Genomic DNA, 18128 nt, shown 5'->3' on the forward strand with positions numbered 1-18128 from the left:
TAATTTAAAGATCAGTAAGAATTCTGGGTAATAGGGAAAACCTTTTTGACTTCCACCATATTCAATGGTGGAAAAAAAAGTTCACCTTCTTTCAAAAAAAAAATCAGCTGAAGCTGTTATTGTTTTAAAACAGAATAAAATACTGTGTAAAGCAGGCACATAATTATTTTAGTTTTAAATCCTTTTATTTCAGATAAAGCATGCTGCTATATACAGAACAAAAATGTGAGTCAAAGCAAGAGCAGTATAGAATGGGCAATATGTTGCTTAAAACTTACAAGATGCTTTTAAAATATTTAGTCCACAAATTGTCCTCTATATTCTTCTCACTTCTAAATCATCTTTAGCAAAATGTCATTTCTTCCACAGTTCCTGAGCAAGCACATTCCCCCTCTATCTTTCATCTAATGACAAATTCAGTTTTCAAACGGAAAACTCAGAGCAATGGTTTTAGCAAATGACTCTTACCAGTATAATATATTGAAGAAAAATAAACTTAACATTGCTAAGGTCTTATCTCAAACATCATTCACCTATGCAAAGTAAATATGCTGTATATTTAACAAACTCTAGGCTAGGCTGATGAGTTTTCCTTCTCACCTTTCTTTCTCCTATTTAATTATCTTTACAGCAGTGAAACTCAAGTCTAATTTCTCTCCACCTTACAGAAGCGCTGTCAATAACTTTCCTCTCACCTTCTTCTTCAAATAAAGTGAAGAGAGTAAAATAGCAGTTTTCCTCCTATCTGTATATTAAAGTTACATTTGATTCAGTAAAACACAACAGTWTATCTACTCTATAATGAAGACCACGAATAGGATTGGATTATTACTTTTTACTTTTGGTGACAGTGAAGGGATATTACGCTAACAAAGAGATCTACCAAAGACCCAGAGAAAACCCCTAGCAGTAAGTCTTCCCTGCAAGTATGTGACACTCTTAGGCTCTACGTCAGGACAGCAGTTAATTCTTTGATGTAGCTCTATGTCTCACATATTTATCTGCTACACATGGGCTTTTAACTCTTAACATTAAGGATTTGCGCCGATAGGCCATGATGCCAGTTGCGCAATTTGGCAAAGCGTGGGCTGTTACGTTCCGTTTCAAACCTTTCCCTGTGGCATGAAGAGAGAGAGAGAAAGGGAGGGAGACAGAGAGAGAAAGGGAAGAAAGAAAGGAGGGAGAAAGAAAGGGAAGAAAGAAAGGAGGGAGAAAGAAAGGGGTTAGGGAACATGGCTACCACTCCCCTGCCTTATAAGTAGGGCAATGGCAATTTATTTGGATTTTTTTTCGTTCAACTTTCAAACGAGTCCAAAGTGGGCTGGGCGATCCTTTTTAGATTGTGTATGCAGGGTTTTTCAGCGGTTCGTTTCTGAGCAGTAACTTGATATAACTTCATATTCTTCGAATTGTGCTTGGTTTGACAAGGCTGCTTTTGCTAGAAATCTAGTGCAACCCCCTTGTTTTCCCACCAGCAGATGCCCTCAGCTTTCCCTCCTCACCCCCTCTACTGAGCAGTTAGTGAAAGCTAACTCGGTACAAGTGCAAAATTAGTGCACTTTCCATTCTTAACATCTGGGTGAGCCTACACCCTGTCCTGTAAGAACCATCAGCCATRAATTTGAGTAGTATTTCTCCACAGCTTTTCTCATCAGTTAGGCTACAGAAACCCTAAAATCCTGTAAGTGTTGACATTGCAATAAAAAGCACAGTAACACGGGATTTTTCAAAAGCACAGTCTACGAAGTGTTGACCATCTCCTGTAAACATCCCTAACTCCCTTTCCCTGGGAACTGAGGCACCTGAGGAAGTTGCAAGTGGTGTTCAGCACCTCTCAGAACTGAGCTTCTTTTCTAGATAAYCTATAGTTTCTAGATTATCTTACAGGCTTTGTAAATAAAAAGGGTAAAGATGAGGACATGAGATGAGAGTGCAATCAGGGAGAGCAACTAACTATATCAAACAGAATGGRAAATAAAATGTTCTTATTTTAAAATATATTTGATTCACTGCAAACAAGGTAATTTTCCCTCTTACTTAAACCCAAATGCAGCACAACTGTGTTAATACAGCAGAACCAGAGAGTGAAACTAGCCAGGCAAACAGAAATGAAGAGACCAGGCTAGTTTTACTCCTCAGGCTGAATATGAGACAAAACAGTAAGAACAKTAAGTGTCAACAAATTCATTGATATTTCTAAGTCTTCTGATCCCAATAACACAGCGTCATGCAAGTAGCACTTCTGATGCCACTGTGATGTATGATTTTTCAGACTTTTATATTTTTATATAATTCAAAAATGTAAAGTATTCCCAGCTGAAGTCTTGAAACTTCAAGATGGCTTTTCTTTTTTTGAAAATAATTTGGAATATACTAGATACAATAGGTCTTATATCAAGTTTAAGGTTGCTTTATTGCTTTGAATATACACCCATCCATTCAAGGAAAAGGTATTAAAAAACATGTTTGAACAGTAACACCTTTCTGGAAAATATTCTGTAACAATCAACACCACAGCAAAGTTTTTACAGCAAATTATAATCTTATGTGTGACTTCAAAATAACAGTAACGTAAGCAGAAGACAGTCATGCAACGAACTCATTAATATGAGCTGCCACCTGAAAATTCCTGAGCATTACGGGTCCTGCTGAGATCATATATCATAAAGGTAGACGCAGCAATCCAGAAGCGAGTATTTCTATGTCAAAGATGCCTCCCCTAAAAAGCTATATAAGTTTTTCTCTTTTTAAAGCATTTGAAAGAAATTTGATCTCCATTTCATGCAATCCTCACTGACTACACTGAAGAGCTCATAAAAGAGAGCATGCTCACAGCATGCCCCAAGACCAAAACTCTCCATTCAGTGAAATCTCTGGCAGTTTAAGTTTTGAAACAAACGTTTTTTTTTYCAGATTCCCAGAACAGTATGGATTTATTGCAACATTAAGTCTTTCCAGAGTCACAGTTCCATGGAACCCTCTTGTATTTGGGTGCCCAGAAAACCATACRGGTGATCCCAAACTACGGGCATGAATGAGAAGGGAGAAGACAATAAAGAGAAGTCTCTTCTTCATTACCAGGATGGGTAGCAGAGTTAAGCATGGAAGGATCTCTTATCAGACACACAGAATCCATACTTTTATAAAGCCAAGAGTAGCACAGGCTTCTCCAAAAGACTAAAAAAGAGCAGTCCAGTAGGGCCAGAGGCAGTAATGATGGAAGCACACATAACCACGGCTAGTGCTACCAACTTTGCAGGTGACAAAGGAGGGGTCGAGGCACCAGGCCACCAAGACAGGGTGAGCACTATCGGTTAGCTGAACAGGAGGCCTCATTTCACTCCTTGCACCACAGCCCTTGCCAGTAACACTATCACACTGTGAGACTATCCAATATATACTCTCTCTTCTGCCTCTACTATCCATGAATGCSCTTAAAACTGTTTAGATAGCGTTCAACAGTGCCTAAAAGTACTCAGACTCATAACTGTCCTGGTGAAAAAGGATAACACAGTGATAGCTCAAAACTGCAGAGAACACGCARGGTACAGTGGATATAGTCGTGTACTTTAAATTACACAGAATAAAATACAGAACTTGCAGGGCATATGTTGATTAATTATTTTCAATATATCTGATGCCATGTTAAATGTTCAATATCCGTTATTTTCCAGATCCACAGATTACAGCTAAAAAGATGATTTCTTTAAGATCATGTATCACTCTCAGATATGTATAAGGGACTGCTAGGGTCAATAGAACAGTTTAGAGTCCGTCACAATAATGTGCTCTTACACACATRTACTATTACATCATATACACAATACATTTAATAGGAATTAGGCTCACACACTTGAGGAAGAAGTAAATCCGTGTCGGATCTAATGTCAAGCCTGATGTGAGGACACCTACTCATGAACCTTTGTGAACTGCACTGGAAGCTATATAACAAACCTAATGAACTGAAAGTGTACTCATCGCATCTTCAAAGGAAGGACAGCAGATATCTTTCTCACTGACTCAATGTTTGTACCCTGCACTGTGATCAAAAGCTCAAAAACCATTATAAGCCACATGGCAGGGGAAAGAAAAGGCAAATGGGTTGAGTATCATATTCATCACTAACTTGGGCAGCTGCTTTGACTGGCTAATACAATATGGGGATTTGAAATATGCAAGTCAGGCTCGCATGCAGAATGCTCCAGTTCAACTACAGTTTTTAAGCTGGACACAAGATCCTCTAATGACTCTWATCCCAGGCTATATAGGGCAACATTAGGTGATTTTAAGTCTTTAATTCCTTACTACCTTTTAACACACCTTTGTATCACTGCTACTGGTAGAACATCTGAAAACTGACAAATATATTTTTCAGCTAGCAAAAGCAGTCCTGTGTTCTTAAATTCTACATTAGATTTTTTTTTTCATACAAAACACAAGCAGATTATGATTATGGACATAAGTGGAAACAACTCCTTTACTGTATCATTTCAGATGAATCAAATGCCAATCACAGGCTCATCCAAATAAATTGCTCATAAACTTCACCACCACCACAGTATTATATATTTTAAGCCAGTTACAGAATAAGTAGTTACACAAGGTTTGGTTTTAGGAACTCTTGCATTCACGCTCYCAATAAAGTAAATGAAAATTGCCTATGTAGAGAGCTTTCAGATTTGAATACACTCTTCAGGAATTTTTCACTGTCTTTCCTAAATACATGTCAAATTGTTTCCCTTTTGATTCAAATGCTTCTCATGATAGCATTTTAGTGATTTTTAAGTAAATATGTTAGACTATTTTAAAGACAAAAAGATAGTTTTGCATTGTCTTATTAATGCTGTTTTAAAGCATTATTTGATTATCAGTAAGGATAATTCCCACAGCTATTTACCTACCTTGATCTCCTCAAGGCTTCTTCATCTGGATCTTGCACTGTAGATTAAAAAAAAAAGGTTTCAGTTAAAAAAAAACAAAAACCAAAGCAGTAAGTTCATGTTTAAATTAAAAGTTCTTGGAAAAATATCATTGAAAAGACTATCTAAAGATATATACTTGCTGACTTTGTAACAATAGATTTTGTAAAAACAGGATGAATAGTAACAGCTCTATAGAGCTCAGGAGGGTACTAGTAGGAAAACAGCTATTACTTTCACATTCATTTATTAGCAGAGTTTCACAGCTGTAAGCAATGAACCTATGGGGAAGGCCCCCTGTTTTGTAGGAAAGCATCTGAGGCAGCGGCAGATTCAAATGCAGAAGAAACAAGGAGGAAATGCTGAGTAAATACATGGCCATGTGATGCAGGAAAGTTCCCTGAATTTATTTCTCTTTAGATCAGAAACAAGGTAGGTAAGTACTGCACTAAGTTTCTGAACTGAATGTTCAGAAAAGCATTTCCACAGAAAATGAGCAGGGCAGTTCAAGCTCCCATGATATTCATAGCAGATCTTTGTCTAGRTAACAGTATTGCTAGTGAAACAAAGATATAATACAAGTGATAATCCATGATTTTTTGACCTCARGAAGTCAATTCTGTAAAAGAATCTTGTTACAAGGGACATCAAGTTGTTCATCCTCTTTCTAATGAACTGACAGCTTTGTCCATCTCACCTGCTGGAAAGTGAGAGATTATACTGCACACATTAGACTTGTAAGTAGAAAGAACTATTTGGTCTCAGATGCTCTTTTATTATATAGTCTGTTATTCTTTTACAGTGACATACATCAATGAATTTTCTGTGTAAAATGCAAGGTGAGATTTAACACTTGGATTTCCCAGCTACCTCCAGTTACRTTCAAGGTTTTCTAATCCTAGGCATCATTGAAAATGACTACAAGCAGGATGCAAGTCAATCTTGAGTATCAGCTGCTAATACTAAGAAGATAAACGCATGAACCTAAAGTTAGGGATTGGAGGATGTTTTGCTATTCGACTTACTGTACTCCGTTCCTGTCATCTGGGCAAGGATGCGGAAAGACTTGGACTGCAGATTGGCAGAACGGCGACTCCAGTCTTCAGTTTCATCTTCTGGCTTGTTCTGAGTCTTAAGCACAGCCTGATACACGGGAGAGGCACTGTCTACGTGAGGATCTTTAATTGGAAGAGTACTGTAATTCAGAAAGTGGAACATTGTGAAACAGCACGAGGTGGCTTCAGCCCAATCTCTCTCTAGTTTTATAGCTTCTTATCCAAAACCCAGTAATTCAGAATACTACTTTGGAAAATACCATTTTTTACAAAAAATAAATACATCAGTATTATGTGAATTYAGAATATTTTGGCTCACTCTGGTTTTAAAATCATCTATTATAGTTCAAATCTATATATGTAAAACATCATGAAAAAGCTTGGAAAGKTCTGTTCAGGATTCCTCATTTAATGCAGCCACAGGGTTACAGTGGTTATACCAATGTGTAGCAACAAACGTATGTTGGGCAAAAACTTTTATTTATYTGACCATCCTTATCCTATATAATTTTTTATAAAAACAGCTTAGATGGAGCTTTATATTATATCCTCTTATAGCTTTGGACTAGTCTATTTTAAGGCTCCACTTAGAAATAGAAAATATATTTGATTATAAAAATAATGTAGTTGACTTTTCAATGTTTTTCTAGAGATTATTATTCTTTGCCAAAAATCTGAACTAAAATTCTAACTGCTMTATCCCTGGACTCATAGTTTATTAAACATGTGAAACATGTTTAAGAGGAAATCTAGATTTGCAATCACAATTTGAATACATATTTGGTATCTAAAGTCTTTAACAGCAGAAGGTACCTCAGGTTCTTATGATGTCTTTAATCACCTTGCACTGTGATATCCAGGAATAAAGCTTCACTTTTGCACACTTAAAAGTCAAAACTACAAAACTCTGTACCACCAGCTGAAGTAACTTCTGTCTGATTTATGACACAAGCTTGAAGTAGACTTAGTAACTTAATAACTKTTTTTTGTGTGTGTGTGAGAAAAGACTTGCATAGCAAAGTCGGAATTAAATTTTAACAGAGCTGCAGACACTGAGGGGATGATGCACACAGTCACACATTAAATGGAAGAGAGAGCAGTAGTTTTCCTCTTCTGACACCCCTGTACAAAGGGCAGAAGCGCTTCCTGGGGTAGRGAAGTGTAATGAAAAAGTTTTGCCTTCTGTTGACTTAATGCAGAAATAGTCTTTATATGGAAGAGAGAAATTCTGTAATGCTAACTGAAAGAAAGTAAACACATCTCTCTYATAATCATTCAGCTGCCACTTCACACTCCTTGTCTACTGCTGAGAAGCTCTGTCACTCTGAAGAGCCCAGTAAAAGCCCCCAAAATATAACTCAACTTTCAAGTCTCCTGCTACACTTCAGGCATATGTCACAGTATCAACTAAGCAGGCAGTATCTTTTGCCTTATTACTGTTACACATGACTGCCTGCCTGTTACTATCCAACAGCTGATTACTTTTACATCTCCAGACTTACATTTTAATCCTGCTGAAGCTTAAAACCTTGCTATATGCAACGGCAAATTTCGTAGCTGCAGACTTCTGCAGGCTGGATAATAAACCGCTGGGTAGCTAGTACTGCTGACTTCAGCCCTGTACTACTGTGGCAACAGTGGTGGTGAGTAATGCACAGATCAAATTCCTTTAATAAACATTCTAGTTAATCTATTTTGTTCTTATATTATGATGTATAAGCAAACAGATTAAAACTGTACATACAGATATATCATTAACTCAGAGGTAGTTAAACAATTGTAGAGCAGAAATTTCACAGTGGCAATGTGTATCATCGCATATTACTACCTTCACGGTAGATCATTAARGCAGAAAATAGAGCTTGGTGAATTAACATTTCCTAGCAGAGTGAAGCACCCTCCTATATGCTGAACTAGATCAACACATTACAATGGAGTATTTCCAACTCTGTCTTTAATGCAAAAGGCCATTGTCCCCCTTGTTTTTTAATCATTATTGCATTAAAGATGAGTAACTAGGAAATATGAGCCACTCAACATGGAAGTGTAAAATACAGAGCATCGCTGACTATGACCATTTCATAAACCTGAATGTGATGGTTGATTCTTTCAGATAGCCTTAAGATGCACATAATGATCTTAATAAATGGCTGTTACACCTCTTCTTAATTTATTTTTTTCCATCTGGGTACGTATATGGAGAAATACCATGCATCTTTAAATCTACTTCTCCAAACTGATGCAACTGAAAAAAATTCTGCCTGAATGCACTAGAGTTTTTGAGGATTTTTCATGCATATCCTAAGGTATTACAGTRGAATTCAATTTAAAATGATCTCCCTTTCCACATCATAATATAGGTCACATAGCTGTATCACAACTAATTAACATTAAAACAAGCTTTCAAGACAGTTAGACCTCTTCAATACATAGCAATGTGATTTTTTMTTGCAGTTCACTATAAATTATGGTTTATCATATGAATCACTTCCAGAAGTCAATACTTTCTTTTAATTTAATCACATAGTTAACTGACAATTAAAAACTAAAAAAGGGCTACAGTGTTTTATCCCTGATGTAAACATATAATGAAATATAGTAACACTGGATATTAGACAAAGTCCAACTATTTTAAAAAAGCCCTAAGGGAAAAAACAAACAAACAAAACAATTCATGCATACTGGTAAATTATCCCACCAAGACGATTTATTTTTAAATAAAACCTAGAATTTATTAAGTCACATTATTGATTCTACTACAACAACTGTTAGACCTTAATCCGGATAAAACTGTTGGATTTATATCTGATTAYACGATTTGTGAATTTGGCTGAAACTCCATAATGGCATCTAAAAGAGGTTTGACAGAAATGTGGATGAAATACTTGACCACACAGTTTTATTGACAACAACTCTTGGTTCTTGGTATATCAAAAATAATTAAAGCAAAGCAACATAGAATGAGAAAGTCAGGGCATTGTAACTTTGCTTAAATTCCAGCACAAGGTCAAAATAACTGCAGTATAAGTAATYTATATTCTTCCCTTTAAGCTTCCTTTACTGATTCAATGTGTGGGTTATTTTCCTATGCAACCTGAGCCTGATTCTGATCTCACTAATCTCAGGTTAGATGTCACTGATTACAAACAGTCAAACTAGAAAATGACTCCTTATCCTAAGCTTGTCATTCTCTGTCACTGGTAACAGATGTAAAGAGTGTTTCAAGGTATTGCTGTCCTAAAAAACTGAAGCCCTTTAGATCTGTAATTAGAGTATGCATACCTTTTACATACCACTTKTGGCTTCAGGATTTATTCTCCTACATAAAGTGAAAAGCCTAAAGAAGAGTAACTAAGTGTTGGGGTCAAATTATAGGTAAAGAATTGACACTAAATGAAATCAGTAAAYAATTTGGTCTGCTTTCATATGACAGACTTTTCATAGAATTTTTTCTGTGTTACATGTAATCTAATCTCAGATCTGATCAACTAGAAAGCTAAAGAATATCCTCAGTTTGCACCATTTAATTAGAGTTCAGAGTATCACGGGGCAAAGAACCTTAAAGAAATGAACTACAGGTTTGATGAAATGAATGACGATCACTCAGTGGGTAGGCACTGTTTTATCAGGGAGAAGAGCATGAACCTTGYCCTTATACCTAGGTTTAAAGTGCTGTTTAATAAATCATACAGTCTACTGGGAAAATTGTTTAGTCACTAAGCAAAGTGTTAGGAAGTTTAAAAAAATACAAAAAGTTACAAAACTGTRTAGTACAGTACATCTAAAGAATTTCCTGCACCTGACAGCACACAACAATAGAAACACTAGTTTATTCTGCAGCCAGACAAATGTTAGGCTTAGGAGTCCCATTCTGAAGATGAAGGAAATGCTTAAACAGTAGTCTATATAGTGGATCTAGCAGAAACCTTTTTATGCAAGACCACAGGGGAGAATATACTAATGGTTGTGTCTGCAAAGAGTAACGTTTCACTTATATTGTCTGATATTCAGATTAATGGCAATAATTATCTTATTTCAAAGCACTCATGAGATAGTTGGAGTCCAAGCTCAAAATGGAAGAAATAAGTTAGAGCAATTGCTGGTGGCATTAATACAGCTTTTGCTGCACTGGTGCAATGACTCAACAGTCCATGCAAATCTGATTTCTGTTTTTTAATTATGTATCTATTTCATTTGGCTTTTTTTGAGACAGACGTATTTACTAACATAATCCAATATTTATAAATCAAGCCTTTCTCATTATTCTGATTCTTTACTATACAATTCTACACACTGAGACAAATTCCCAGCCTTCCAGGTGTGCTCTCCACCCAGAACATGCACGGATTTTCCTGTTCTATTGCACTCTTTGGACTTCTCCCATGCTATCTGGAATTTCGTGAAAGGGCATTTTCCCTTCCCTTGACACAGAGTTTTCATCTCTTTCACAGGAGGGAAAAGATGACCATGTTTTCCAGTCCAGTAGAGCAACTTCTGTGATCAGAACTGCATGTAAGAAATTCCTTCAATGTGCTATCTATGAGATGAAAAAGATTCACATGTTCAGCAGTGAAACTGTATAACCATGGATCTTTTAAGTAGGTAAAGCTTTAAAGTATAACTATTTGCATTTTATAATGTCACAGCATTAAGCAAGAAATGTCAGTATTTCATAAAATGTGTTATTTTACCCATGCCTATGAAAGAAACCATTGTAAGGAACACACACCAAATGCACTTCTTTCATTGTACTTTGCTAACTGGAAATACTGGTCTACTTACACCAGTGGAAACTCACTATCATACGGTCAAAAAAAAGTCATATGGTCAAAACCAACAAAAGATATTTAGTGGGACTCATCATTAGGGAGAGTTGTGATGAATCCAACAGAATAATATTAGTATCAGAAATTAGTGGAAGAAAGAATTGAAAAAGACAGAAGAGAATGTAATAATCARTAAAAGAGAGCACAGCCAAACACATAGAACATCAGCATTTTGAATAAGCTTGCAGTTAGCACCTTTAAAAGAAACTATTTTTAAAAGTGTTGCTGTACCTATATTTTGTTGTCAAATGAAAGGAAGGTAAGTTCTATTTCAGGTATAAAGATATCTAATAAGAGAGACATAGGGCTACATTCATCCCACCTGGGATTTCAGTTAAGTTATAAAAATTATGGGTGAGTTTAATTATATTTACAGAAATAAAAATTTATTTATTTATGAATATAGTTCCAATCCTACAATCTACCAGATGCCTGTTTTTGGAAAATTCCACTAACAACAATAGAAGGCTATACTAAAATATGTATTAGGGCCATGAGTTATTTTAAAACATATTTTCCCTTCTCCCACCTCCTCTTCTCCCATTTGGTCACAAGGATTGCTGTGCGCAAAAGGAAATAAAATCCTGATTTGCCTCCTATTAGCTTGGCTTCCCATGCCTGTAACTGCCTGTCTTTCATGGGGTTTATTCCTAACTTATGAAAGCATTAGAAATTTGAGGAGACAAATCTGTTATTCAAGGGCTGKGAGCAGAACAATGTTGTTTAAAGATATTACTTCTCACTCAAAGAGTATTATTTCCCTGAGGGTCTTATGCCCTTTCAGTAAACTGTTGCTCAAGTAACCCTAAAAATGCATACTGGCACCTATTATAAAAGTTCTTGAAAAAAACAACATTGGATTGGATTTTGCAGTTGTTGCAGCAGCAAGAACCGCACCTACTCTCATGAAGCGCTGTGCCCAAATGGAAACAGTGAACTTAAATCCATAGAGAATAAACTTTCAAAATTACATTCAGAAAAGCAGAATATACTATGTATCYGATAAATGAAACAGCAAGGCACAGAGTTCAATGAGAACTGTATTCCCAAGTATCTTTGACGATATAGCTTGTCACATCAACTGGGTAAGCTAGTTTTTAGTCAAGCCTATGGACAAAATTTCCTAAAGCAGTAACACTACAATATTACACTTGCATGCCTAGTATCTCAAAACAGATTTTTCACCCCCAATCAAATTCTTGTGTTTTTTTTTTGTCCAAAATCAGAATAACTTGAATAAAAGSATCTTTTCACTTCCAGGAATTGTGAATTCTAAAATTATCAGAAACATACATTGGAAAAGCAAAATTATTAAAGATAAATGGATCTTGCAGTAATCCAAAGAGTACCAGATATATCCCATTAGTATAACATATTTGTGTAAGACATATGTGTTCTAGTTCCTTTGCACTGGACTTTGTCTTTAAAAACTGTTTCTATATTCCTTTTCTGGCTGTTTCATACTTTTATGACATTGTTGAAGGCTGAATTACTATTGAATCATTCAGAGAAACAGAGTAATAGGATGCTGAGAAAATGAAAGAAGTATCAAGAAAATACCTCATTATTTGTCTTCCTCATTCCCACCTACATATGACTGCCCGAATCACCAAGACAATCAGATTTATGTTTGACCCAGTCTGGTTTAAATGGAAGAATAAGCTAGGAGGGAGGSGGCATGACAGAAGCTAGAGGGAAGTAAACACTTTATATTGATCCATATACTATTATAGAAAGATCATTTTTAGCTTAAATATAGTCTCTTATGTCACATATTCTGGATTCTGATAATTTTAAATAAGAGGTTTTGAGAAAACAGTATTAGTATTAATTAAAAATGAATATCCAAGAGGGACAGTATAGCACAACGCTGTTTTGAAGAACAGTAACCAGCACTAAACACCTCACATTCTTTAGGTATTGRTAACATTTTCTTCCCTTTTCCATTCTTTTTGAGCTACACATATAATACATTGGTTATAAGAAAGCACAGTCACAAGATAAGCAACAGGCCATCTAATTTCATATACAAAATACCAGATATATTGCAGTAGCATTTACTAGTTCCAGGAATAATACTGAAAAAGAAATGTTAAATTTTCTAACTATCCTTCCTTTAAACTTCAAAAGGGTATTAATGCTTTCAAAAGCTATCTAGTATTTTTCACATATTTGATACTCCAGAGAAAAAGGTCAAAGAAATGCTGCTGTGTCATGCAGGTAGGGATTAACTGATTATACCATGCAGAGCAGGACCATTTGACAAGGAAATAATCTTACCTAGCAAATTCTCCACCTTGGGCCTGTGCCTGGCCTGCAATTGCATCCATGATAGCATCCTGGGAGTACATGCTGATCGGGGTGTTATACTGGGCGTGAATTATGGTAGCCTTGCCGCCCAAGCCTTTCACCTCAATGGGCTTGTGTGTAGACAGGGCAGAGTCCTTCAGGACATTGGGGTTGAAACGTTCCACAAACTCCGTACTGGGTTATGCACAAGTGAAGTTTGAAAGGGAAGAGAGGGGAAGAAAGGACAAAGGGGTGATGATTAAGTGAGAAAAAAAGAACTAACAGAGGAATGTGTACGTGTCTTCATGGCATCTCACCACAAAAGCTTCTGCTCAGACAGTAAGAGACAATATAAAAAGTACTAGTTAAAAGCTGGCTGTGGTAACGGATGAGATTTTTCTGTTGGCTTTCTGATACGTAAACATAAAAAAGGTGAAATAGCTGTCATTTTATAAAAAAACATGAGAAATCACCAAGTATTTCTGTGATTTTTATACATAAAACCTATTCTTAAATATATACATATAAYTGTATACCTAGCTACATATAYACACACATGTATATAYGCATGCATGTGGCTATACATACATACCTCAGGGAATTCCCAGTTTATTCACTCTAACAATTCACTGTTTCAAATGGATCTTACAAAGTGCTAGAAGGTTCGATGGTGTGAACATASGTCAGTTCTCTATTATTTAGAAGGTTACAATGTTTTTTGCATGGATGAGTAATCATAGTGAAATTTAGTGCTCGTGCCTTCTAATCTTCAAAGCTCTCTTCACAGACACTAATTAATCTTCACAAAATCCCCATACAGACTGCCAAAAGCGTTGCTATAGTCTGATATATTCACTGAAAAATCGGTCAAAATAACCTACACTGCAATCTATGGGACAGCTGCAGTTGGAAAAGTTGTAACCATATTTTCTAGAGGCTCCAGTTATGACTAAGGATTTTTATTGGAGCAACAGAACCACAGGCAAGTTAACAGAAGTTCCCATAGCAATAGCAAGAGTCAGTACAACGTCAGACTTCAACTATGTACACCTGGCTTCCTAGTACTGCCTAGCTGTATAATGTTATTCTCTTAGAATCACGACTGGGTATTTTTTGGACTTCTACTGTTAATTGAAGGAGGTGCTCTTTAACTTCTGGGAGATCAGATTGTTCTCTAGTCTACTGTTCCTTTTTTGCCAACAGCAGGAGGACGTCAGTAGTAAAGGTTCTGTATGCTAAACAAAGCTGGGCAAAACTGAGAATTTTGTTCTTTAGGAAGCAGAGATACTTCACAATGGTTTCATTTTGAATTGAACCAAAAGCTAGAAATATATTTCCCTCCACCAAGAAAACTATGAAAATGTAATCATGTTTTAGCTGTAGTAGCTATTTGAGAAATAAATCTGAATCCTCAACCTTGCAYGGAGAAAAAAAAATCAAGTAAAGTTGGTGGCCATCTAACTTAACCTTCCTCTGATTATCAAAGGTAATGTGCCACCTCTGCAGACAGCCAGTGGATTCCATTATACTTTCAGCATTTTGTTTGTGGGATGCCCTGACTGAAGACAGACAATAAGAGAGAGAGTTATGCATCATTCAAAATACTTGAAAGAACATTAATAGCAACATGCTCAAGGAACAAAGGCTCGGATATGCACATGCGGCATTAAAATCATAGCTTTTAAAACACACACACATCAACATCAACATCATAAAGGAGGGAAATGGGAAGCTGCATTATGCATTCAGGCAAAAGTGAGAAACAGCTTTTTACAAAGACATTTTCACATTTTATTTATTTATTTCATTAACTATTTTCCAATTATGACATCATTATTAAACTGACCTCATCTGTTGAAGGGTGATACGCAGAGATGGGTTTTTATACTCCCTGTTGACTTCTCAGCATGCACATGCCTTACTCTAACAACGGCTTCTCTTTTCTTTGTAATATACTATACGATCAGATAATTTGGAACACATAGGTCCTGAAGATTTTTAAGTGTTTTCTCCCCGCCCCGCTACTGTAAGTATTGAAGAGATTTTAAACTCAAGATCTGAGAAGACTGCAAAGTCTTCAGTCTGAGGTTAGATTTTTCCTTTTAAGAATATAGAACAAAGCAACAAAGCAACTGGTCTCAACAATCAGTTAAAAAAAAGTTAGATCTCTCTAGGTCTGAAAGAAGATCTTAGAACAGCCTAAGCTTCCCTAACAGTAGTAGTGGTGGTGATTCAGGCTTCAACTCACGTAATTTAAACATTTTCAAAGATCTCTTTCAATAGGATTTAGTCATAATATTACAAACACCAAGACAAAACTTACTGAAATCAACTGGATTTCCATAGAAAGAATAGCAAAGAGTACAGATTTTCAACTACAGAGTTCTTGCTATAGCTCTGGGATATGAACTGAGATATCAATGCCTGCAAAGGCTGCTGTGCTCTAGGACAAAGCAGCAGAGGTACAATCCTAGAGACAATTGGAGCAATTGTGTGAATGAATTTTATTTTCATGCCAAGCTGGAAAAAAGAGTATTAGTGATCAGGAAAAATAAATACTAAAGAAAGTAAGGTTAAAAAAATATCTATTRTGTGACTTCTCCGTTCCAAGACAACAGTAACATAATAATCATCAATGTAAAGTGGCAAGAACTTTTAGTACAAAGCAGTTACATCATTWTTATGACATTACACCCATGCCTTATTGTAATCAACAGAGAATGCCAGATCAGTGTAAATTAATTTCACTAAATAGTATTTTTATGTTTATGTATTCTATTACTTCTATCCTTTTCTTACCAGTTTAAATTTGACATTTATTTTATTGCTGGATTTAGCCCAATTTCTTCAGCAATTTCTGGTCAGCATTCATTCCAGAGACAGAAAGCAGGAATTTAGAAAGAACCCTCTGCCCTTATCTTACAAAACTAAAGATGAAAGCTGAGGATTTTGCAAATTTTCCCTGAATAAAGTAGATCAATCACAATTCCAAGTACATAGTTTCTTCTTATTTGAACAAACATTTTCCTAAGATCAATAACTTTTTAGATCTTTTCAATATCGGTATCTAATACCAGCAAATTGCATAAATGTGAATTTTAGTGGAGTAGGACTTCAAAAATTAACTTAAAAATTAGGGCTAAAAATACATCACTAATAATATAACAAAAAAGGCTATGACTAAGACTCCCAAATCTTGATGGCATGAAGATCACTTGAAGAGTTCGGCAGAATTATACCCTGACTGTAGAGACTAAAAAATCTGAAAGTATTTGCAAGAATTGAACAACCTCAATTCTAACTACATTTGTAGTATTAGAACACGACCATGAAATGTTGAGCACATGGTATTCTTAGAACAGAGCCACTAACGGATGCCAGTAGCAGTGTATGCCACTTGCCATACTAGTAAGATTTTTTTAAATACTTCCACTTGCAAGCCAACACAGCAGGGACACCAGGGATCATGCTACCCCAGAAAACAAATCTTCACACATACAGCGTAACACAAATACTTGGCACTATACAGAAGCGATACTAACTTGGAAGTGGTGTTGGTTATGACCTAAAAGAAGAGAAAGAGAACAAACAACATCAAAAACAAACAGAAATTGTCAATAGTTTTTAGAGTGCAAAGGGCAAGAAGTATTTACAAAAGATTACTGATGCTTTTCTTTCAGACTGTCCACAAATAGGAACAGAAAATAAATGTAACCCTGAAAACTCCAATATGATTAAGAAAGGAAAAAATGTAGGGATTATAGTTTATCCTCTAGGATTTAGTAGGGTASCATGGCATTTTGGCTGACCCTTGAATGTTATTTTATTACCATGCATCCCTGGAAGTACTTTTATCCCAGAAATACTGTTATTAAATTGTATGGTAGGAAAAAATAGGAGACATTTGCAGAATATATTCTCATCTAAAAATAGTTAATGAGTGGTAGAGATAATATTCTTCCCTCAGATACTAAACGTTCAGGCCTGTTCTCCTCAGGCCACCCTCAAGAGTGTCAGTCTTGCAAGACTGATCCTCTGGCCTTTTACGTGCTGGAGAATAGCTAAATAAAATATTCATAGATGTTTTAAATCTCAAACTAAGTTAAAAACCTTTCTACTTAAGAACTATTGGCCTAAATTTAACCGCATTTATATTACACCAACAGTGATGTGAGCTAATTAATTTCAGCAGTCAYTCCCAGTTTACCCAATGTCAAACGAAAAGAGGTAATTTAGTCCATGCATTCTGTGTCTTCTGCATATCCACATTAGGATATTTACTCTATCTGCTATGTATAGAGTATAAAAAAAACATATGTTCATGCTACATCCCACTCTGCTCCATAAACAAGAAGTAACTCGCACAATAATCCCAAGGAAACACAGTACAAAACTCAAGATGTAAGTCTTAGGCCAGCCAAAGCTAGGAGCAATGAAGAGATAATGTGCTCAGGCTGTAATGTCATGTTATTTGCCAGTAACTCTGTTCGTTGCAAGAGTAGCATTAATGGGCTATGATGTTTATTTTCGCTTAGTTTCATCAAACCTTAGAATATCCATGATTTTTTGTTACTCCTCTCAGATGAAGAGTAATTCATCACAGTATGACTAAAGAAAAAGGGAAGACTCCAGAATCAGTTATTAAATATTACTCCTTATTTAGCTGCACAGAATGCTGTTGATAGATGTAGGCACTGAGCCTACCAACTTGCTGCTGTAACATTTCTGGATCTGCAGTTGATCTGGAATTGAAACACAACAGTGGRCAGCAATGTTACTACTTGAGTGACATTCGAAGTGGATTTTCTCTTTCTGTTCTTGTCTCAGGAAACCCTTGGTATTATTGCTTCTTTTTACAAAGTCCTTCTACAATTGGCTCATTCACCAGTATTTTTCATGACTGAAAATATTTTAATCAGCCAAAGGCACAGTCGAAGCTTTGCACTTTTGCATATCCATGCAAAAAAAAATCACAGATCACTTTCTGCAGCTAATGTTCTTCAGACTCTCAGATTTGACAATATTCTGTGAGCTATATA

At 35.9% G+C, this 18128-nt stretch overlaps 1 protein-coding gene across 14 annotated transcripts in view; it reads right to left on the reverse strand.

Moving 5' to 3' along the window:
- Positions 1–18128, reverse strand: part of LDB3 (LIM domain binding 3) — a 122189-nt gene that overhangs the window by 44174 nt on the left and 59887 nt on the right. For 9 of the 14 annotated variants that reach the window (XM_085323694.1, XM_085323693.1, XM_085323692.1 and 6 more), the window contains 2 exons: positions 5945–6114; positions 4902–4938 (listed from right to left, as the gene is read on the reverse strand). In XM_085323694.1, coding sequence (XP_085179820.1) covers positions 4902–4938; positions 5945–6114 — 207 coding nt within the window. Of the gene's footprint in view, positions 1–163; positions 1116–4901; positions 4939–5944; positions 6115–13080; positions 13285–16631; positions 16655–18128 lie in introns of those variants that run through there. The other 5 variants (XM_085323699.1, XM_085323698.1, XM_085323705.1 and 2 more) reach the window with 3 other exon arrangements.

The sequence above is a fragment of the Rhea americana genome, unplaced genomic scaffold, assembly GCF_003343005.1.
Source record: "Rhea americana isolate MKP2758 unplaced genomic scaffold, rheAme1 scaffold_86, whole genome shotgun sequence".
Taxonomy (NCBI): domain Eukaryota; kingdom Metazoa; phylum Chordata; class Aves; order Rheiformes; family Rheidae; genus Rhea; species Rhea americana.